General features: G+C 39.0%; 1 protein-coding gene across 2 annotated transcripts; it reads right to left on the bottom strand.

The window, feature by feature from the left end:
- Positions 1-878: 878 nt before the first annotated feature.
- On the bottom strand, positions 879-24,551 carry FBXO7 (F-box protein 7). Of its 2 annotated transcripts, XM_032140013.2 has the most exons (10): positions 24,135-24,551; positions 19,991-20,285; positions 14,802-15,029; positions 13,720-13,861; positions 10,917-11,000; positions 7,583-7,678; positions 7,308-7,325; positions 5,490-5,666; positions 3,254-3,291; positions 879-1,562 (listed from the first exon to the last, which is right to left on the bottom strand). In XM_032140013.2, exons 1-10 carry the CDS (start codon positions 24,254-24,256, stop codon positions 1,176-1,178), a joined length of 1,587 nt encoding a protein of 528 aa, XP_031995904.1. In that variant the 5' UTR covers positions 24,257-24,551; the 3' UTR covers positions 879-1,175. The 2 variants fall into 2 exon arrangements, with proteins under 2 accessions (XP_031995904.1, XP_031995905.1); XM_032140014.2 differs by lacking the exon at positions 7,308-7,325 and having other exon boundaries at positions 24,135-24,550.
- Positions 24,552-24,677: the final 126 nt, after the last annotated feature.

Below are 24,677 nucleotides of genomic sequence, written 5' to 3'. Positions count from 1 at the left end.
AGGCCTCAAGAAAATCATATTATTGACTGAATTTTCTTCACTGTGATGAAAAAAAAACAACTCAATATACATGTGTAGCAAAAAAAATTCACTTGTATGTAGGACTCAAAATATTCTTGCAGCACATAACATTCCAAGCCATTTCCTTATATGCAAAACAGAATTTTTAAAAAAGCAGGAAGACATTGGCAATATTCCTATTTTCTGTAGATGCTAGTAGTATGTTGTGAATCAGATTTTGTCACTATAGCATGTTTCTATAGTTGTTTGTATAAGTCATTTGTGTTTGGCCTTTTTCTTGTTGTAGAAAAAATAAATCTTGAATTTTGTGTATTTAAGTCTGAAAAGCAAAATGTTCTTCAAATAAGAGGCTATCTTTGAAGAACAAGTACCTGATTAGCACTCAAAGCAGTAAAACTTTTTGAAAAGGTATCATCTACTTAAGTTACAAATTAGGGGCTAAGTGTTCAAAACACAAGGAAAACAAAATCATAACCACCTCATCCCAGGAGCCACAAACAGGAGTCCCTAATACCAAATGGCCTTTGAACAGCATTGCTTCACAGCCCAGAAAGTTCTACCACAGAACCCAAGAAAGAGCTGCAGAGAGAGAGAAGAAGTGGACTTGAGTAGGTGTGTAGCCAAAGCACCCACCCCAAGTCCAGTTCAACCAAACTAGCTCTGTTTTCATTCATTTCATAAATCAGGCCTTTATTAGAAGACAGAGCACTGCTAAAAAAAAAAACAAACAGAAACCCCTTACAAAAATTATCTGCCTATGCTATGTTCTCTGATAATTCTGAAATGTCTAAGTAACATTGTGTATCTGTTCTGAATATTTATTACATATCTTTCTGTAATAAAAGTCAAGACCACCATGTAATTTACACTTTTAATCTGGTAAGAACAGCATCAGAAAACAAACCTCAATCTAGAAGAGAACCAAGAGCAGGGAGATTGGCAGCCAACTATTCCCAAGGCCAACCTCGTCACAGACGAACCTTTGGGTCATACCACCCCTAGGGCTATAAACATATCTCTTAAAAGGTTTCTGGGAGTGCAATTCTCACCACCACAATCAGAAAATAACACTCGAGATCAGCACCCCAAGGAGTTGACATCTGTAGTTTAGAAACAAAAACAAATGGAGCTCCAGAAATGAAATTACACATCAATCACATGAATGACAGCCGGCCATCAGTTGGCCGACCCCTGCTGGGTCTAAAGGGAAATCTGTCACTGGGGCCGCCTCGCCCTGGCAAGATGGGGTTAGGTCCTGGAAGTGGGCCAATTGGATCAAAGCGTGGTCTGAGTGGAGGAAACTGGCTGGGCGTCTCCCCAGGACCAGGAATGAGTGAATTGATTGGGTCTCCAACATAGGGAAGTGTTGGTCTTTGGTCATATTCACCCCCGATAATTCCTGGAGGAAGGCGGGAGCTAGGAAATGGCCTAGGGTGCAAGGGGTTGGGATAGAATGGAATGGTGTGAGTTGACGATGGCAAGAGCATCACAAACCGCCCTTTCGGGGTTTCTTTTCTTTGTATGTGCCTCTTCCTGTACAGCTGTAGAAAAAAGAAAAATAAAAGAATAAGATAAGGTAAGTGATCTGGATGTTTCCCTTTAGTTCTAATTTGCTTTCATAGTAAAGATCTATAGGCACACCTCAGACATATTGTGGATTTAGTACCAAACCAATGCAATAAACCAAGTTACACAAATTTTTTTGGTTTCCCAGTGTATATAAATGCTATGTTTACATTATACTAAGTGTGCAATAGCATTATATCTAAAAAGACAATGTACATACCTTAATTTTAAAATATGCTAACAATCACCTGAGCCTTTAGCAAGTTGCAATCTTTTTTGCTAATAGAGGGTCTTGCCTCCATGTTCATTGCTGCTGACGGATCAGGGTGCTGGTTGCTAAAGGCTGAAGTGGCTGGGGCAATTTCTTAAAATAATACAACAGTGAAGTTTGCCACATTGACTGACTCTTCCTTTCACAAAAGATTTCTCTGTACATGCGATGCTGTTTGATGGCATTTTACCCACAGTAAAACTTCCAAATCAGAGTCAACCTTCTCAAACCCTGCTTCTGTTTTGTCAACTAAATTTATGTAATATTCTAAATCCTTTATTGTCCAGGAATAGATTCCATTCCAAGAAAACACTGATAAAGAAAATGTGGCATATATACACCATGGAATACTACTCAGCCATAAAAAGGAATGAAATAATGTCTTTTGCAGCAACTTGGATGCAGCTGGGGGCCATTATTTTAAGTGAAATAACTCTAGAATGGAAAACCAAATCTTGTGAGAGCTAACCTATGAGGATGCAAAGGCATAAGAATGACATAATGGACTTTGGGGACTTAGGGGGAAAGGCAGGAAGGGAGGTGAGGGCTAAAAGACTACATATTGGGTACAGTTGTACACTGCTTGGGTGACGGGTGCACTAAAATCTCAGAAATCACCACTAAAGAACTCATCTATGCAACCAAAAAACCTCAGGTGATCCGCCCACCTCGGCCTCCCAAAGTGCTGGGATTACAAGCGTGAGCCACCACACCCGGCCTGATTTAGCGTAATTGTTAAGGGCCCTAGGATTTTCAGAATGGTCAACAAGCACTGGCTTCAAAAATCACCAACTACATTAGCCCCTAACAAAAGAGTCAGCCTGTCCTTTGAAGATGGGCACTGACTTCTCTCTGGCTATGAAATAGATGGCGTCTTCTTCCAACAGAAAGCTGTCTCACCTACATTGAAAATCTGTTGTGTAATGCAGCCACCTTCATCAGTGATTTTAGCTACATCTTCTGGATAACTTGCAGCAGCTTCTCCATCAGCACTTGCTGCTCCACCTTGCAATTTTTGTTATAGAGACATTAGAGTAGTACCTTATGAAACAATATAATATATTCTTTTCATAAGGTACCATTTTAACTAGCTGAACAGCTGATGACTACTCCAGCACAAAGACAACTCATTTAAATTTTGTTGCAAAAAAGAATGTTTTATAATAAATAAAGATGAAAAATAATCATTGTGTTAACATTTTTTCCATATAATTATAATAAGGACTGAGTCTAAAGTCAAAGTTGAAAACATTTTCATTTACTGAAATTTAGCAATAAATTAAATGAAAACAGATTTCATTACATCATATAAAAGTGAAAATATACCCTTAATATATTAATTCACTAGTCATTTCTGTGTTATGGACATTAGTCTTAATATTTAAAAATACCTACTTCTTTCCAATCTGTGTCTTGAACTCTGACAGTATTGTCTACAAAGGAAAAGCGAAAAATAAGGATTTAAAAACATTTCATTCATCCTGCATTAAACGGTGGGTTTTGTTTTTCTCCTAAGAAAAGTGAAACTTACCCATTAAGCATAAGAAGAAAAAAAAAAAACTAACCATTTATATAACACACACTATATCATTCGTACTTTCTTATCTAATTCAAACACTTTCTTGATGGTTAAGGGTGATCATCGCTGCTCTGTGCTACATGGTAATTCAATGCAGTGATTCCTCAGGGACTATGGAGGAACATGTGGCTACTCTCTTCCTGCATTAAACGGTCCTACACTACATCTTCTCCGCCTAATCTCATTTAGGTGTGTCACCTGCTTCTAATCCAACATCTCATGTTACACCAAACTGGGTAACAACCTCTGAGTCTCTGTGTTACAGCCCACATTCATTACTGGAGGTCAAGCTGACTTAGGCTTTCATCCGTATTCTGGTTACACTATTTTCTCCCAACCATGACCTGAATGACTTGGCTATCAGAAGCATGACCATAACTATTTTTTAATGTACTTATTTATTTGAAATATGTGAAATGAGGAAAGAGAAACCCATTCAACTTTAAGTATACAAAAGAGTTTGAATAAAAGATGATGATATCTTCTCTACAAGTTATTACATTAGCATGGAAGTAAGATTTATAAAAGCTCTAGCCTCGTAACATTCCATCTATAGAAAAATCTGAACAGCTTACAAATGAGCTTGTGGGCCACAATCTAAAAATTAAAGAATAATTGTGCTTTAATCCTAAACTTGAATGTACAAGTGAAAGGGTATTTGTTCCTTTTATGAGTATTTATATCATACTCTGCTTTTTCTCAGTGCTTCCATATATATCAGTCATTCTGTCTTTTTTTACTGTAATTTATTTTCAATTCTTTTTTGAGTTGGAGACCAGCCTGAATAACACTGTAAGACTTTGTCTCCACTAAAAACAAACAAACAAAGAAAAATTGGCCAGGTGTGGGGGCGCATGCCTATAGTTCTCAGCTACTTATGAGGCTGAGGAGGGAGGATCACTTGAGCCCAGGAGTTGGGGGTGGCAGTGAGCTATGACTGCGCCACTGCACTCCAGGGCAACACAACTAGACCCTGTCTCAAAAATACATAAATAAATCAAATTGAATTATTTTTTGAGATGATGCTTTCTTGCTGCCAATTGTGACAAAATAACATTTTAAATGTCAAATTCAGGGGCATAAATAAAGCAGAAAGAGGACCTCAAGAATCAAAGAAGAAGAAAAGGAACAAACCAGGTCATTTACACTTCTTACATTTTGAAATTTTAAAAGAAAAAAAAATTTTAGCAATCCAAATGACTCTACATATTTTTTTTTTTTTTAAAGGAGCTACCTACCCACCAGATTTTTACAGTTACTAAGGTGGTATGTGTTAACATCACACATAGTAGTATCATTCAAACATTTATGTGAACCACATAAAAATTTTACATTGCAACACAGTACATACCTACCTATACATAATTGAAATAGAAGTTTACTCCTATTTTATAAATAGGAATACTATTTATAAAATAAATATGGATTTTTCCATTGTGGGTTTTCTTTTTTTGTAACGTGACCCATTAAATGTATTTCATGACCCACCCCAGGGTCAAACAATCTGAAAACACTAATGTGTAGTAAAATGATGGTAGCAGAAAAAAAGTTCCACAATCAGGCTTTTGGCCTTGTAGCAGGAAATCCTGATGCACAAGTTCTACCATCATCATTGCCACAATAATTACCAGGTCACCATAATGTGACCATACAGAAATAAAGCTGCCCTAGCAACATGGAACAGGTCAACAAAACTCTCCTAACTTACACATTGGTCTTAACCATGAAAGCAGTTCAGAAATGCCAGCTCGTTTCTAAGTCAGATACTGACTATGGTCTCTAGTGAGAAAATAAACCTGTCTTGCTTCCATTTCTCTATCCTGAAATAATCTTCTTAGTCTAATGAGCGATTTGTGTTGTGCAAAACACAAAAATGAGAGAGTTTTAGGGACACAGGCACAGGTATATGAAGCTTAGAGTCAGTCTCTTTAAGGCTATTTATTATAATCATTTGCAACAGAAAAATCCTACAACTAAAAACTTTTGGTGAGCTGAGTAATTAAGACAGTAAGAAAGAGCCCTTTCTTGTGAATATGTCATTACGGAAATCACCTCGAAAATCACGCAGATATAAAAACCTCCACAGGAGTGGGTCATTTGAAGCAGTAAAGAGGTCACGACAAACTGCAGACAAAGACAAGACGGAACGAACATCCAGAAGTCGGAAGATCCGTAGTTTCAGTTCCAATGGGAGGACGACCAACCCAAATACATCTGGTAGGTTCAGTGCTAAAAGGAAAAAAAGAGAAGTAACAGATATTACTGAGAAAAGAACATCTGGCTTTCTCCACATAGTCAACAAAGTTGCCACTTGTTCTTTCTAAAGTGGCAAAAAATTAGATGGTACTCTTAATTATCCCCAAGTATGCATCATCTACAACAAATTTTTAACCCCAGCTTGACATAATTACTACTAACTCATACAACTCTAGGCCCTTATTCCCTTTATGTTTTAGTAGAAAGACAAATGCTTCTTAATATAAATCAAATAACTATGATAATTGCTAAATACTAGCCAATGGCCTCTTCTGTCTCAAACATTATTCAATACAACAAAATTTCTTCATTCAACTACAGAAAATGAATAATTCATTGGCTTTTCTATCTGTTTCCCTGCCAGTTATTAACTGTGTGCCTTTGGACAAGTTATTTAAACTCTATCTTAATTTCATCTGTAAAATGGATTAATATTACATCCCACCTACTTCAATGAGTTGTTGTGAGAAGTAAAAGTATTAATACGTATTAAGTGCTTAGAACAATGTTTGGCACACCAAGCATAAGCACTCAAGTGTTAGCAAATTACTATTATCTGAAGTCTAGCAGGCTAAAAAGAGATAGCTAAATTCAGAAACAAAGCCAAGAAAGGAAAGGAAAAATAATACGTCCCAAGTTCAATGAAAATTATGTTTTGGTTATTAGCACCTTCAAAATATTTGTGATACTATTCTCCACTAGCAAAAATAATCAAAATCCAACAAAGACATATCTACATGTGTTTTTCAATTGGCATTACTCCCTTTCCTTTATCACCAACTACAGAGAAGACTACTGTAATAATAGACATGCCACCATTCAACTTGACACCAAAAACGTTTTACTTATTTCTCTATATACAGAGAGCAAACAAAAGCCACTATCTATTCATATAAGTCAGAAACTACCTACTAGTTGGAGAATTGTGGTAGATTGTATTATGGCTCTCAATCACTTCCTACACATAATTATACTTCCCCACCCCACTACCACCAGGCTTGGCCATTTTTGTCTTATTTTTTCCGACAAAACGTGAGTGGAAGTGACATATATAATTTCTGGGCAAAAGCGTTGAACCAACACATAATTGGGCCACTGGTACTCTTTTCCTTCTACTACAAGAGGAGCATGTCCTGGATAAAGACAACTCCTTTAGCCAAAGCAAACCCACACACAACATGTACATGAGTGAGAAGTAAATTTCACTGTAAGACACTGAGATTTTAATTTTTTTAACTGCAAAAAAATAATAAGAGAAAGCTAATATAAGGATCTCGAGTGAATTATAAACCTTACTGAATTATGATTTCATCATCTATAAGTACCACATAATTTACTTCAAAGTCATTAGCAGTAAAGAATGCATGTGAAATATCCAACAAAGTGCCTGCAAAGAGCCTCCAATAAATGGTTTAAAAAAACAACAACTTAGATCCGATTACAGACCATGTATTATTTATATATATGTCTACATAGATATATATATAAATATATATCTAAATATATGTCTATATAGGCATATATATATGTATCTACATGGAGAGAAAAAGCATCTGTTATGTACCTGACCTCATGCTAGACCACAAGAATACAAAAGTAAGATATATTCCCTACCTTCAAGGTATTCCCAACCTTAGGTGGAAAGAAATCATATCAACAATTAATTATAGTCCATGGAAAAGAGACTACAATAAAAATATGTACAATATGGCATGTAGATACAAAGATAAAGTAAGTAGCACTTAAGGAATATTAAGCTTAGTCTTAAAAGAGGAACATTTCGCTAGGAGCAGAAAAGAGGGCAGTCAGATGTCATACTCACCAAGAATACTAAGTATACTTACTCTTCTTTACAGCCATTTGAACTGTGACAGTATTTCATCTCTTACCTTGTCGGGTAAAAGCCAGAAGAGGATACACCAGCTGGTCTTTAAAGAGGCGAGAGAGTTTCTGAAGATCTTTGTATATCTTGGTTACATTTTCCCCTAGAATATTTTTTAATGTAAAATCAAAACCCAAAATCAAGTGGAAAAACTGTCCTCTATTTCTGCCAAACCCAATCAACATGGTAAATAAATATTCACAAATAATTCACAAAGATAAGCATGAACCAAATTCCCTCATGGAAGAAGTACAGTGCAAGACTTGATGAAACTGAATCTTACATATAAAAGCTAAAAATTCCATGATATCAAATTAGTAGAGCTGTGTCTAACCTCTCTAGCTCATAGGCTGCAATTGTAGAAAAAACTTGTGAGAGATTCATACATATGAAGATTTCCTGAATAGCTATCCATCTGTTCTGGGCACTGAGGATACAGTGGAGAACTGCTCCTGTAATGCTTAGAACCTAGTAAATTAATAGCATTTATCACATGATGACTATGTATCAGCACCTGTGTCAAACATTTTTCAAGCTTTCACATCAGAAGTTCTTTCCTAATTACTATCTCCATTTTAAAAACAGGTCAAGGTACAGAAAGCCTGTCCAAGGCCCCATGGTTAGTGGCAGAACAGTGCACAAATCCAAGTCCGTGTGGCTCAAAAGCACTGATTTTTAGCCACCACACTGCTACTCAAAATGTGGGCAACAGATCACCAGAACTGACAATACCTGGAACTGTTTAGAACTACTGAATCTCAGGCCTCCACAGACCTACTAAATCAGAACCTGTATTTTAATAAGATCCCCAGGTGACTCATACTAAAGTATGGCCGCACTAGCAAATTGCAGCCGAGGTTCCCACTTGTTTTGCTATTTACCAAGTGTATAGCCTTGGACAAATAACTGCCCCTCTGATCCTCACCTTTTTGCTCAACTGTTTAAAGGAGACACCACCACTACACCAGATAAGCGTTGTTATAACTGAAAGCTCCACGAGCAGTGCCTAGTGTATCAGTAGGCAATTTATGCTTGCTCCTTCCCCATTTCATATTTATGTATTTCACTATCTATAACAAATACAACACTCAGTATAACAGGATCGATAAGAAGGAAAGAGATATGCAGCTGATGTCTAAATCTTTGTTGTGTGACTTGCAATCCTGAGTTGAAATTTGCTGTCAAGATTTCATTCTTTAAAATCAATTTGGCTCAAGGGCTTTTTTCAATGTGAAAATTGATTTTCTTTCAATGAATGTTTTCCTCAGCAACCTGGTATATAACTATTTAATTAGGAACTTATAAATAAAAGGATAAATAACAGTGCCTAGTTGTAGTTACTAGGTACTATGAGCCAAAGTAAAAATTCATGAAAATGACTTGCCAAATGAGCAGCATATTTCTACTCAACATAAAAGACTTTATTAAAAATACTTCATTATAACAGTCCATAAACTTGTAATTTAACAGTATTTAATGTTCCTCCTCCCTTCCATTTCATTTTTCTTTATTTAAGAGAAACCAGATAAAGAATAGCAATCTGAGCTACATTCCCGTAAAAGTTGTTTTAAAAGGCTGGCGGTCAGCCAAATCTATTCCTATCCTGTATTTCACCATTTATTAGCTCTGCGACCCTTAAGTAACTGAGCCTCCTCTAGATCTGTTCCCTGATCTATAAAATGGGCATAAAACCTCTACTGCTGTAAAGTGTAGAGTTATTTCTACTCCCCATAACAAGGTCTTCTCTATACGGTGATAAATATGGTGTCGTAGCCAAGGAATTTCAAGTTTTTCTGATCCTTATGATAAAAGCCATTTATACCGATTCATCAGTCCAGTTTGTGCATTTTCAACAGGGGCAAAAACTGGTCCTTGGCAGGTTAAAAAGAAAAACTATTATATTGGTTTGTGATCCTTCAAAGGGTCACAGTACATAAATAAAACATACTATATTTGTGGTATTAAATTTCATGAAGGAGAGAGATTGAGGGGGAAAATCTCCAAAGGCTCCTTTGGGAAGTGAGAATAAAAAGATTGAGAAACTCTGGCCTAGTCTGACATTAAATGTTTAACTCGGTTGGGCGCAGTGGCTCATGCCTGTAATCCCAGCACTTTGGGAGGCCAAGGCGGGCACATCACAAGGTCAGGAGTTCGAGACCAGCCTGGCCAATATGGTGATACCGTCTCTACTAAAAATACAAAATAATTAGCTGGGCGTGGCGGTGTGCGCCTGTAGTCCATCTACTCAGGAGGCTGAGGCAGAAGAATTGCTTGAACCCGGGAGGCAGAGGTTGCAGTGAGCCGAGATAACGCCACGGCACTCCAGCCTGGCGACAGAGCAAGACTCCATCTCAAAAAAAAAAGTTCAACTCAGCTAATGCCCAAGTTCTGATTCTACACCCAACCAGAGACCATTATAAATATGTATTCTGCCGTCTCCTTTTCCTGTCAGTTTTAGTTAGTATAAGTCAATCTCTCAGGGCTGATCTCCCCTAGGAATGAACAAGAATAAGTCTTTAGGCCTTCAAAGCAACAACGTCAATCTGGCCAGCCTTTCCTAAAGGACTGCTATAAATGCCATCTTCCCTCTGCACCACAACATTCCCACTAGGCTCTTAAAACCCTCCAGTTTACTAAGAAGATTAAATGGAATAACATATGTACAGGCACAAGTACAGAATGAAACAGGCACTTAAAAAATGTCAGTTCCCCTCTCCACCTTATCTCTTCTCCTCCAACCACCTATAACTGCCTCTCACAGTTTGGTTTAACTGAAAAATGATAAAAAGGAAAACCTGTCTTCTTTGCATCTATTAATCATTTTATAGAGTTTAAGCAAAACCTTACCTAGAATGCAAACTTTTGGTAAAGTATCAATCTGTATAAAATAGAAATCAAATTTATATGGGTTTAAACAAACATTTTGATTGCAGTTTTTCCTCCATTAATCTTCAATAATGAACCTGACATTGGATTACTTCCATAAAACACAGATCCCCTTCATATTGGTTAAATACAATACCAGGGAGATCTCCAAAGATTAGTACAGAAACTATGAACTATCATCAGAGTGTAATAAATTACATACTAGTGTTATCTCATAACAATATAATTCAGCACTCTGTGACCCTAAGAAAAACAGGAAAGAAACAAACTCCTCAAATTATAAGCAAAACTTTCACATTTTTTAAACCTTTGCATTCTTAAACAAACCACATTGTCTTCAATATGCTTTAATCTCATATAGAAATTTTCAGTCTTTTGAACATTATCTTTCAGATTTTTTTCTTACATGAATTTCACAGAGTTTCACCCCAAAAGTTAAATAATGTTCATATTACCTAGTTTCTCTTTGCGAATAAAAGATTCTGGTAGCAGCTGCAATCTTTTCACACTTCTAATCTCATTGTTGATTTTTAGTGTAGCTGTAAATAAACAGAAGAAAGATGATAAAGAATTCTGTCACTTCATCAACTGCCTTTCTTTTTTAGTATGGGCTTGCATTTCCTTGCTCCTAATATACTAAGGACACATTATACAAAACCAACTGTTCTTCACCTATTTCCTTCTCTGATAGCAAGTTCAAAAGTGTAAACCTGGCATCACATGAAGTAAAATCACTCTACAACACCACCTTTAAAAACTACAGTAAGCATCTTTATATAAAATCCACTAGGCAGCAGCTTATTAGTAACTGAAAGATATGCAACAAGGTTAATCAGAGGCAACTAAACACAATAAAATCATTATTTCTAATGAAGTCACTAAAAACTCCATTTATTTTTTATTTAACCCTTGGCAATGAGTCTTCCCTTGTTCATTAAAATAATCTTGCTAGTTTTCGCAGCATCATCTCTCTTCCAGACCCAAAGGACCAATATTCTTGACATCACCAGAGGGTTCAATATTTTTTTTTTTTTTTTTTTTTTGAGACAGATTTTGTCTGTTCCCAGGGTGAGTGAGGGGCGATCCCGGCTCACTGCAACCTTCCCTGCCTCAGCCTCTCCGAGTAGCTGGGACTACAGGCGCCCGCCACCACGCCCGGCTAATTTTTTGTATTTTTGGTAGAGACGGGGTTTCACCGTGGTCTCAATCTCCTGACCTCGTGATCCGCCCGCCTCGGCCTCCCAAAGTGCTGGGATTACAAGCGTGAGCCACCGCGCCCGGCCAGGAAAGATTTAAAGCCACACTGCTCCTTTCCAAAGAATCAATCCTGGAATGGCTGGCTGCCATGCAAGTCTGCCAAGAGCTGATTTGCCAAGAACCGTAAAGAAACAAAACATCAGAAATTAAGAAATCATCAAGACATTCAGCAGTTATTCTTTTTATATTAAGTCTCCTGAATCTAGTGAATAGAGGTTATTATACATGTCATTAAGCGCTTTTATAAGAAATCAAGGCAAAATTTGCAACTACACATTTACTATTTGGTAACTTCAACCTTGCAAGTTATGATGTGATGTGGCAGAATGATTAGATGAAGGCAGAAACTTGACACTGTGTACAAGAATGCCAAACTAAAAGCTACATTTGCTAATTATGATGAACTGCTGAATAGACATTGCTAGGTCCTAGTGTCATCAGTCATGTCCTGACAAATGTGAAGTACCACCAAAGCTATTAAACCTAAGTTTTGAGACTTTTAAATAACATTTCAAAGAATCTTATGACTAAAGAAATAGAAATTTCATAAGAGGCCAGGCACGGTTCACACCTGTAATCCCAGCACTTTGGGAGGTCAAGGCAGGAATATTGGTTGAACCCAGGAGTTTGAGACCAGCCTGGGCAACACAGTGAGACTTCATCTCTACAAAAAATAAAATAAAAAATAGCTAGGTGTGGTGGTACACGCCTGTGGTCCTAGCTACTCAGGAGGCCAAGAGGAAGATTGCTTGAGCCCAGGAGGTCAAGGATGCAATGATCCATGCTCTGCCGACTGCACTCCAGCCTAGGCGACAGAGCAAGACCCTGTCTCAAAAACAAAACAAAACAAAACAAAACAAAAAACGAAAGAAAAAGAAAAAGAAAAAAGAAACTTTGTAAGAGGGGAATGAGAACTATCCAACATGTCAAAGATCAAGACCGCATGAGTCAGTAGCTTTCAAAATAGATTTTAGCAGAAAAAAACCAACATTTTTTCAAACAGAATCTTACACAGAACTTCAATAAATGAAACAGATAAACATTTTGCTGCTCAAAGTTTAAGTGGTGATAGGGCTTCTACCTAACTTTCATCTCAGCAGAAAGGAGTAGCTGCAGAACATACTGAAAACCTCTGACCTAAACCTTTGACTTAAGGCTTACCAAAGCAACTGCCTTTGCTAAACGAAAAAGATGAGCTATACTGAATAAAAAAACAACAAATGCAGCCCTCCCAATCTTACTACGCTATCTTTCTAACTAAAAGGATAAATCTCAAAAAACAAAACAGAATAAAAATGAAAGCTCCTAGTCATTCAAATGGATCTCCAGTATGTGTGATTATGATAGAACACTAGTTGATATGAACCAAAGTGGTATCTGAACTAAAACACAGAGATGGAATGCACTGCTATTCCAGTGAAATTTCTTAATATGAAAAAGAAACAGGAAAAGTTATTCATACAGAGTGACATTTGTTGGGGGAGGCCCAGCAAATAAAACACACACTTACTAAGGCCTCAGTAAACTTAGCATTGTTGTTGTGCACTGCTGGCCACAGGGATGCCAACTTGGATAAATGCTGACCCCAGCTCTAGCTCCCCAAGTCTCAGTTCAAGACCTTCGTTAAAAAAATAAAGCCATCCACAGGCATAAAGTATTCTCCAAAGAGTTCAGGCGTAATAGGCTCATTTTACTCCTATTATCAAATACTGATAATATTGGATAATATTAAATATTATCCCCCTAGAGCAAAATATTACAAAGATTAAGACATCAAAAAAATGGATGCCCTAAGAGTAAAGGGTGCTGGCCTAAACAACCCAACAACCTCATAGTCCATAATCTTCCAGACACATGTTATCAGTGGCCTAGGAATTAAATACAGTTGAGAAGGACTCACAACTGTATCATGATAGCCAATCACTGAAGTGGCTATAAAACATTTGGAAAGAAACGTCTAAGAATCCATAAACCAGCAACCATGATTATGCTATCAGTTACCATTTACAACAATCAGGTTTCCCAAAGGCACACAGGTGAGAGTAGCGGAGCTGCCCTCGCAGAGAGGATGCATGTACTGCAGCTTATACACCCCACTCGACTTCCACTTCTCCGGCATGGACAGTGCTTTGGCTTCAGTGCCCTGGGGAACGAAATGAAAGGGAAACAAATAATGAAGAAAGATGTTACTCTCAAAAAGATTAAAAATCCTAAAGACTCCTAACTTGTTTGAAATAATCATTCCACACAGTCCTCTTAATAAAATGCATCAAATCATTGCCAATATATTTTATATTGTAGGATAATTATATTGTATATTATAAGATAATATATTAGAACACTCTTAATCAAAATTTTTGTTCAAATAGGTAAAATTGCATCATGGAAACAAGGATTGATCTCTCTCTTCAAAGACTCACTTCTCTCCTAGCAAAGCCATATGATTATTTAAAACTTCAGCTCAAATATCACTTCCTCTGTAAAGCCTTTTTCAAAGAAAAATTGTTTGCCATTTCCTTTCATCCCCTAACATTCTATTCATATTTCCATTACACTACAATTGTATTATTATCTATGTTTACCTGTGTTATTTGAGTATTTTTTTATTTGTCTCTCTCCTCTATGTATGGACTCCTTGAAGACAAGAAATATCCCAATATTTTTATATCCTAATTTCTAGGTCAGTGCATGGCATGCTGCAGGTGTGCACCGATCACCAAATTACTCTATATCTTTGTAACTTATAACATGGCTCACAGACCAGCAACATTGGTATTATGCAGGAGTCTGAAGAAGCTCATGGTCCATTCTACAGTTACTAAATCAGAATCTGCATGTTAATAAGGTCCCCAGGTATTCCAAAGCACATTAAAGTTTGAGAAGCAATATTCTAAATGTTCTCCTCCATGAATTCCTGGCATCTTATATATGAGTATGTCTCTCCCAGAACTTCACCAATATAGCACAGTGCTTTATATTTTTGTCTATCTCTGCCACTCTCAGACTATGGGCAACTTGAAAGCAGGAACCATCCACATGTATGAGCAATCATAAGATGTTTGTGTTTTGCTTGCAGTACTTACCAGAGGTATGTAACCTGACTCCAACATGAGAAGATGTATCAACACTATCAAGGCATCATTGGCATCAGAACAGTCAGCTGACTGATACAAGGTCTCTAATGAATGTGGCACTTGCCCTTCCACCGATTCACTACAGAGCATGGGTTCTGAGGGATAGAAACCTGTGCCCTCTGCCATATCCGCAATACCTTGAATTGACTCAGCTTCAAAATTTTGACTAGGCCCTAACTGAAAAAGGAAAACAAAACAATGAATTAATTAAAAAGACTTATTTTTACGCAATACATTTTCATATCCTAAAGTGAACTAAGTGCTGAAAGTCAAAGTACATCACTAGCTTCAGAAATGGGAGACATTTTAAGTGAGTCCTTACAAATAAATAAGCCTGCGACCTACTCTTCTATCCTGAATTCCTTACCTCTGTTAATACAAGCTGGTATGTCAAAAACCTGGAAATCATCCTAGACTCTTCCCTCCCTAACTAAACCTTGTTCCAAATCTGATCAGTCTTCAAAGTTCCCTGAAACTAACTCCTAAATATGTCTAAAATTTGCCCCTTCCTGCTCTATTGGTACTTCAAACTCTCATCATTTATTTCCTGACATCCAGCAAGAGCTTCCCTTGCAAGTATCACTTCTTCAACTTTCTTGTCTTCCAATACATCCCACCCCCTGCTGCCAGAGTTTTCTTGACAACTAAAAATCCAATCATGTACTATGTCCCAGCTTAAAATTCACCAGTACCTCCCCAACACAGACAACAGCGTTTCCCTCAATTGTGCCTTAGATGTTCTTAGGAAAGAAAGGTGGTCCACATGGAATAAGTGTGGAAAATGCTGCATGCTGCAGCCACCTAACTTCACCCTCCATATTCACAAAATACACTATTCGCATTATAAAAACACTGAGGAGTCTAGTAACAGTAATAATAGTGAGTGCATAACGCTTTACCAAAAGACACTATCCTCCATCCTCAGCAGTCAACATCCCTATAACATCATCTCATGAAACTAGATTTTCAGAGGACACTGAGAAATGTAGGTCTACAAATGAGGACCAAACTTCTAAATCCCTTAGCATACAAATTCCTTCATCACCTGATCTCTGACTCATTATCAAGTTCACTTTCTGCCAGTGCCTTCTTACTTATCCCAAAATTTTCCACTTCTTCAAAAGAGGTAACACAGACCACAACTCTGCCTTGCAATGGCCTTGATTATTGCACCTTATCACATTGCACTGTATTGCAATTTTCTGATTACATATCTGCATCCTTCCATGACTGCAAGTTTATAAAAAACCAGACTACATGTCACCCATTTTTGTAACCCCAGTAAAGTACCTAGCACATAGCAGGTATTCAATGTTTGCTGAACAAATGCTGAAGGATAACACCTTACAACTTCATAATGTCTTTATTTTCAAAATGTTTTCTTATTTGCACCTTATAACAATCCTATAAAATAGGCATGGCAGGTATCGCCTTTTTATAGATCCTGTCACTGTAAATCAGAAAGATTAAATAACATAATCAAGGTTACCAGCTAATAAAAATTTGAAACGAACCCACATCTCCAAACTTGCAGCTCAGGGCTTTGAGATGTAATACATGGCTTCAAAAAAAACTAAGTTACCTATATTAAGTTTGCTCAGAAAGCTTGTTTCCTAGGCATATGCCCAACTCTTAATGCAAAGCATAAGTTTCTTCTTTTTAGGGTTTGTATTTCCATTAAAGAAGGGGCAAAGGAAATTAAAATTACACAGTATACGTAAAAGGTTGGAGAAATGTAAGGGAGCCAGAGGTGACAGCTGTTCTTCCAAAATCTCTGAGGACCTAAGCCCTAGGGCTTATGGAAAAGATCCAAAGTCACTTGTTAAAACCTAGAGGCCAATGACAAGTCATGCTACCCAAAAAGGAGGTATGGCACAAAAATATTTCCATATTTCCTGAGAAAACAGAAACAACTACATTAAAAACCACTTAATATCAAGCTAAACTATGAAACATAGGTTTTGCTTCTTTACCACTATGTCTAACTTTTGGCCATTTACTACTTACTGGCAGTTGTGTGGGACAGAATACATGAGAAAAAATGAAAAAGCGTTACCCTAGGCTGAGTACATGAGAGGGAGATATCAAAATCCCCTGCTGGGCTTGTCAAATCTTACTCCTACTCCATGAGAACCACTGACATTCTCTGAGCTATTCTGATATGAATATTTATCAAATTCTTCACATGTGTAAAAATGAAAAAAAAAAATGGTGAGCACCACACCTCTCTGAACAGATCATTTTGCCATGTCATTTACAAAAGACTAAAACAAGTGACTAAGACGCATGAAAGCTAATATTAGGTTCTGATACCTGCTACCCGTTTCTCATTAAAGACTCAAGAGGTACTCGATGAACTCCCAAATACGATGAAATAAGAAAATTGATATTTAATTACAAGAGTAAATTTACCTCCTATGGTTTCAAGTTTTATGCATCTATTTTCCTTTTCTAATGCTCCATTCTACATTACAGAGTGTGATGTACTTGAAAGCATTATTTATGAGATCTCGAGCTCAGTTTCCACACTCTTAAGATTTTCCTGTCACCCTTTACAAGTCTTGGAATACAAAACAATACGCAAAATCTTAGAACTGAAATTAGTAACTTCAGGCAACATTAATTTCTCAAAATTTTCCAAAAGGAAACTAGCAAACTATCACAAATACTGTGAAAAGCTTCATCTTACTAGACAACTTTAAAAGTACACAGAAGTAAAAGTAATGGGCCCTACTAAGTTATCCCAGAACAAGTCTATCAACAAAAAAGACTCAGAAATGTAATTTAAATATACAGTGAAATATTCTTACTCATTCCCCAGTTTACCTCTATGAGGCAGAAACAGATACAATAATAATTTTAAAAATAAATTAAAATCCACATATCTGGACATAATTTTCACAATTTACCAATCTATTAAAAAGTATTTTTTAATATGTCTATACTTAATGCCATGACAAGTTACCATGAATACTTATACTCAAAAATGTTTAAGGCCAGCAATTAAGTTGAGGTGATAAGCATACACACAAAAAACAATTAACAAGATGGCATGTGTATTGGTATTAAAAAATAAAGGTGATCATTTGCACCATTCAAAAAATTAAAAGGTCGGATAAAGGCTGGGCATGGTGGCTCACGTCTGTAATCCCATTACTTTGGGTGGCCAAGGTGGGCAGGTCACTTGAGGTCAGAAGTTCAAGACCAGCCTGAGCAACATGGTGAAACCCCATCTCTACCAAAAATACAAAAATCAGCCAGGCGTGGTGGTGTCTGTGGTCCCAACTACTCGGGAGGCTGAGGTGGGAGAATCGCTTGACCCCAGAAGGGTAAGGTTGCAGTGAGCTGAGATTGTGCCACTGCACTCCAGCCTAGGTGAGAGAGTGGGACCTTGTCACCAAAAAAAAAAAAAAAAGGAAAAATGATGAGGCATGTACAAGGCAATAATCAGATAATCAATACAAAGAAATTAAAGAAAACTATTGGGCTATGGTTGGCAAGGGCTTAGGAAGATGGGTAGAAACATAGACTAGAGAGGGAGGAAAGGTAACAGGTTCCAGTCTGGGTGAACAGCAAGAGCAAAGTCACAAAAGTAGTCACCAGGTTGTGTGTGTGCACATGCATGCAAGCAGGTGAATGTGCTGGCTGGTGGGGGTGGGGGAAAATGATGGTCTGTTCTGCCTGGAGATGACAGTTTAAAGGAGGGAAGAACAGAAACTAACCCTAAAAAAGTTGAGTGGAGTAACTTTTCAGAAAGCTTTGAGCACTAGGTACAGGAGGACAGACATCATTTTCCTCTTCTGTAAAATGACAGGGTTGAACTAGAGACATATGGTCTTTTTCAGCTCAAAAATTATGAGCACAAGTTTATGAGATAGAGTTATGAAAGACAGCAAGGGAACAATAGCATCAGAACCATGTAGGAAGAAGGCAAACCCAGAAAACAGACTGAAGAATAAAGCCACGGAACCCGAAATGGAAAAGAAGAACTGACAAAGCTTATTAATGGGATAGATTTAAGGAGTCAAAAATCACAGAAAACCAGCAGTGCCACTGACAAAGAAGGGAACATGAGCACACATATTTCCAAATTTATGTTCAACATATAGTCTGCAATGACAATTTAAAAATCCAGGTATAAATATCCTGCAAGTCATCTGGAAATAATTAGACCACATCTATAGCCTTAATGAGTGGACCAGATCAGAGAAGCAAGGCTAGGAATCATGAGCTTAGGAACAATAATAGAAGTCAAGGGATAACTGACCTGAAGGAGAGTACGTGAACGAAACAGGCAGACACTAGGTACTTTGGGATGCCAGCCCCATATTGGTACAGGCATTTGGCAGTTAAAAAATATATATTCTAGGCCGGGCACGGTGGCTCATGCTTGTAATCCCAGCACTTTGGGAGGCCGAGGCGGGTGGATCACAAGGTCAGGAGATCGAGACCACGGTGAAACCCCGTCTCTACTAAAAATACAAAAAAAAAATTAGCCGGGCGTGGTGGCGGGCGCCTGTAGTCCCAGCTACTCGGAGAGGCTGAGGCAGGAGAATGGCGTGAACCCGGAAGGCGGAGCTTGCAGTGAGCCGAGATTGTGCCACTGCACTCCAGCCTGGGAGACAGAGCGAGACTCCGTCTCAAAAAAAAATAAAAATAAAAAATATATATATATATATATATTCTATAAAAATATAATGTGCAGCTGGGCACGGTGGCTTATGCCTCTAATCCCAGCACTTTGGGAGGCCGAGGCGGGCGGATCACGACGTCAAGAGATCGAGACCATCCTGACCAACATGCTGAAACCCTGTCTCTACTAAAAATACAAAAATTAGCTGGGCGTGGTGGCGCGCACCTCTAGTCCCAGCTACTTGGGAGGCTGAGGCAGGAAAATCGCTTGAACCGGGAGGCAGAGGTTGCAGTGAGCTGAGATTGCGCCACTGCACTCCAGCCTGGTGACAGAGCGAGACTCCGTCTCAAAAAACAACAACAACAACAACAACAACAACAAAATATATATATATAAAATGTACAATCTATCGATGATAATTATCCTGACTGGCACAGAATTCAACTGAGGTGTTCAATATGACTTATCACCTAGTCTATTTGATATATTGGTGTTTAATACCCACCGTACTGTCGTCATTCCAAACATCAGACTGGGCTGCCTGTCCTTGGAATGAATCACTTGGTTGTTCACCCTGTACGCTAGTCTGATTGGAGCTGGTGGCCAAAGAGGGTTGCTCATTATCCTGGAGTGAAGAATGCTCTGAATCTGTGGATGAAGGTAAATTAGGCGCTGGAATGTCATCTTGAAGAATCAAACATATCAAGTCCCCAGAAACAATCCCATATGAAGCCAAGGTCTCTTCTTCTCCAGTGAGGGCATCCTTGTAGTTCAATGTAATTGTAAATCGGGTATCAGAACTGCCAAGAAAGACGGATAAGCATAGTAAGAGCTACCTACTTCTATTACCTTCAATAGCACATCTGAAACATACATAAGTACACAGTATGATCCTAGAAGAACTAAGTGATGAAGAGACAAGGTCTCACTATGTTGTCCAGGCTGTCTCAAGCTCCTGGCCTCAAGCAATCCTCCTACCTCAGCCTCCTGAGTTGCTGGGATCATAGGCATAAGCCACCATGTCCAGCTACATTTTTGTTTTTGTTTTCGTTTGTTTTTTAGAGACAGGGTCTCACTCTGTTGCCCAGGCTGGAGTGAAGTGGCATGATCACAGTTCATGGCAGCCTCAAATTCCTGGGCTCAAGCAATCCTCTCACCTCAGCCGCCAGAGGAGCTAGAACTATAGGCACGTATTACGCTATCAAGCTTATAGTTTTGAGAAAATTATCAAAAGTATTTATCAATGAATGCCTAATCTATAGATTTCTAATGGCTAAAACTCTCTACCTGGGGAATAGGATACAGTAATTCTCTATCATTAATCCATGCTTTCCTCAATTCTAAGATGCATTTTTTTTATATTTTGACATCTTTGATATTAAGATACTTCCTAAAATCAATGACATATCGACAGCATTTTTCCCCTGGTGTTACATAAAACAATATGTCTTACAAGTGACAGCAACTAAGATTCAATGAAATACCTTTAAAATACAAATTACATCACATCATTCCTTCACTTAAAATCTTCCAATAGCTTCTATTTGGAATCCTTAACATAACTTCCAAAGCTCGACGTTTGACCTCTTCCCATTTCTCCTACTGCATCCTCTGCCACCCATCCTCTCTCACTGTTCTCTTTTCACATGAGCTTTCCATCCGCTCCAAAAAGCAGATCAACTTCATTGCAGCCTTCAGGCCTCTGCATTTGCTCTTCCAGATCTTCAAATGACTGACTCCTCCTCATCATTCCAGTCTCAGCCCAAATGTCACCTCTTCAGAGATGCCTTTCATTCAGACTCCAGCACTCTCTATTCTGTTATGTTCTACTTGAAAACATCGTATTTACTTGTCTATAGTCTGTCTACCCTACCCCTGCCACTAGAACTTAAGTTTCATAAGATCAGCGATCTTGTCTGAACAGTTCAAACCATATCTTCTACACTGGCAAATAAAGTATTTGTGAAATAAATGCAACCACCAAACATTAGTTGGGAAGATCAAGAGATGAGCGTGAAATCAAGGATGTCTATTCAATATCCTTACAGGACAGTTGACTTACAATGGTTCCAAAAAACCAGATCCATATATTCATAATCACAAAAAGTTAGAGGAGTGTATGTATATGACTGAGTATAAATTCATCTCTCTTACTGATGATGACGAGCTAAATTCACCCTTCTACTGATCATCAGTTATGATGCCTTTTAGTGGAACATAGCGCAAACCCGAAAGCCCATAAACGAGCTCGGAATTCAAATAAGCCCTGAAGCAACAAACTCCCATTCTTTCTGCACCACAGATTATTTGACATTAGAAGAAAAAAATGTTTTTCATCACACAGTGGTGAGGAATAATAACAAAACATTATAAAAGATTTTTAAAAACATTTACACTCAGCAATGCTAATTTCATTACTTTTTTGAGAGGTTAACAAAAGATGAAGTCCTTTAAAAATTATAGTTTACTTATTCTCACAATGCTGCATTTTGAAAAGTGCTCCAAATAATTCATGTTTTTATTTCACTCGTAAACATATTTTTTCTTACTGATTGAAGTGTCCTTGGTAGAGAAATTAAAATTACTGAAACAGAAGCTATTCCTGTTTGTTAGAAAACAAGTGGCCCTGCTTCTGTTTTCAAAATGCTTTGATAAACAAAATGTTGAAAATCTGCCATCTGCCCACAAAAACACCACCCCAACTTTGGCAGAAAAAGGAAAAACACCTCAAATGAACTACGTGTTTATGGGTCATTTGTCACAACAAAAGGTTGCTTTTTAAAACAGTATCTAGTACAATGTACGTTCAAGTACCTGTTTGTAGAAAAGGTCATGGTCTGCTTAATAAATATACCAGCTCCTCCTCCCACTTCAGAAAAAGGGAAAAGCTATTTCTAAAGTAATATGTAGTTTTCCAGGATTCTACCTCTGAAATTGGCGAGTTAAGAGGAGTATTTAATTCCAGGAAATGAAATTCTGGAAACTCCAGGCTTCTTAGAAGTATTTCATGGCAGCTCTGCCTATGGAGTAGTCATTCTTTTATTCCTTTACTTTCTTAATAAACTTGCTTTCACTTTTCTCTTAAAAACCAAAACAACACAAATAAAAGCATTTCATGACAATCCTAGCTCCACTTGTTCAGTAAAGATATTTTTAAAATAATATCATATGGACACATTTTAAAACTGCACATTTATTAGAAAACGAGCATACTTTCAGAAAAAAATGAGTTTACTTTCACAAGCTGAAGCTTAAATTCTGTCCAGGTAACCAGGCTCAACTGTAAAAACAAATCTGAAAGAGAAACCAACGTGCCCTTTTGGGAAAACAGTCATATTGAGTTTCACATCCTTCCAAGACTGCCTAATTAAAAAAAAATAAAATATATATATACACATGGTAATACCTTTAAAAGATAAGTTTGAAGATTTATTCAATCTTCTACTCGTAACCTACTGGTAATGATGCCAGTATGTAAAACACACGGGTTTAACAAGAAATAACACTAGAGATGTCACTATAATGTTTAAGAGGAGTTATGTCAGTATCTTATTTAGGGTTAATTTTTTTAATCAGGAAGAAAACAGGCTTACTTTCAATCTAATGTCTTAACCAGAAAAATGAAAGGGCGAGAAGTTCAGAATAACGGCCTCATTTTACCCAATTCCCTAAAAATAAGGTGAAAACGTAGGAAGGTTTGCTTTTGTTTTGAAGAAGTCACCTAAAAATCCCCAGGGAACATCTTTTTCATTTTTCTTTAGCACACTCAAGTTTCAAATTCACTAGCTCAGTATTTGAAGAGGACCACTCTTACCTTGCCGCTTTACTCCCAAATTATTGTCCCCCAAAAAAATATCTTTTAGGGAAACAAAGCAGCTTCACCTGCAGTCCCACAAACCAATAACAGAATATGATGCTTTCTCAACTTTACTGCCCCCAAACTGCAAGCTCTCAAGATCAACCTTTGCCTCAGTTTTAGCAAAAAAGCAACATTTCGCCCAAGAAAATCAAATGGTCTGAAACACGCCAATACGCTGTCCTTTCTGAAACTTTTCAGCGGCGAAGTCCAAGCGCTCACCGCGGTGCCTGGCGCATGAACACAACAGAACCTAAAACTGTTGCCGCTTCACAGCAGCGATACAAGCTACCGGTGGCCTCGGATGGAGGGCAGATTTTTAACTTTTAGCAATTTCCAAACTTTTTCATTGAAATACTCCAACAGCTGAAGAAATTAACTTGGACCCCTGACAGTCCAGAAAGGTTTAACACAAGCCAAGCTCATCATTTCCAACTTGAAATCTAACCAGTTGTGGAAATTCTGCGTTCCCTCCTCTCCCTAGTTTTGTCTACTGCAAAACCAGAAGCCATGACTCACCGAGGAGGGGACCGGAGCCCCCGGGAGGCCGGGCCATGTTCTCCAGGAGCGGGACCCCAGCCGACCACCCGCGCGTCCCGTCGCCTGCACCCTCCGGCTCCGCGACGCCCGGAAGAGCCCGGGCCTCCCGTGAAGGCCCCCCCGGCGTCCCCGCACTTGGCCTATCGCCCGGCCACGCCCGCGCCTGCAGCCCACAGATGACGCCAACCCGCCCTGCACCCACCTCGAGCACTCCCCACTCCCCGCGGACCGCCCAGCCCCGGCCCCCGCGTACCTGAACCCCAAGGTGCACCGCAGGGACTGCGTCAGGCGCGCGCGCAGCTGTCCCAGCGTCGGCTCCGTCTCGGGCACCTCCAGCGGCCAGGTCCGCTTCAGAAGCCGCACCCGCAGCCTCATGACGGCGGCAGGCGGCCCGAGGGGCCTGGACCCGGGGGCGGCGACGGGGACGGCAACGGGGACGGCGGTGGGGCCGAGCAGCTCCCGCCCCAAACGGCGACGACCCCGGACCGGCGACTACCGGAGCTGAGGGGCAACTGAGGCGAAACGGGGAAAGAGCCCCGCCACGGTGGCCGCCCTGCCAGTGGGTCTCTGGAATAGAGCGCCCGCCCCTCTCCTGAGGGCGCCTCCTGGAGCCGACCCCGAGAGCTGGAGGCGGGCACGCGCCCTAAAGAAGCCAGGCCTCTCGGGGTCGGCCGATCGATGACTCCGCGCGCAACGGCGCGGCCTGAGAGCGCGGGCACAGTGCGCAGGCGCCGAGATGCGGCCGCTCGCTGGCGTCCCAGCTTTTCCGCGGCGGTGGCCGGGATTCCCTGTACTT

The sequence above is a fragment of the Hylobates moloch genome, unplaced genomic scaffold, assembly GCF_009828535.3.
Source record: "Hylobates moloch isolate HMO894 unplaced genomic scaffold, HMol_V3 SCAFFOLD_19, whole genome shotgun sequence".
NCBI lineage: Eukaryota > Metazoa > Chordata > Mammalia > Primates > Hylobatidae > Hylobates > Hylobates moloch.
This window is presented reverse-complemented; position numbering and strand designations above follow the sequence as displayed.

Excerpts from the sequence above, each read along its gene's own strand:
- FBXO7 (XM_032140013.2), bottom strand. The coding sequence starts at position 24,256 with ATGAGGCTGCGGGTGCGGCTTCTGAAGCGGACCTGGCCGCTGGAGGTG. Across the intron at positions 15,030-19,990 it reads TTTGGAATGACGACAGTACG|TTAGGGCCTAGTCAAAATTT; the intron begins GTGGGTATTAAA and ends TTCCTTTTTCAG. Across the intron at positions 7,679-10,916 it reads TATTCGCAAAGAGAAACTAG|GGGAAAATGTAACCAAGATA; the intron begins GTAATATGAACA and ends AAAATATTCTAG.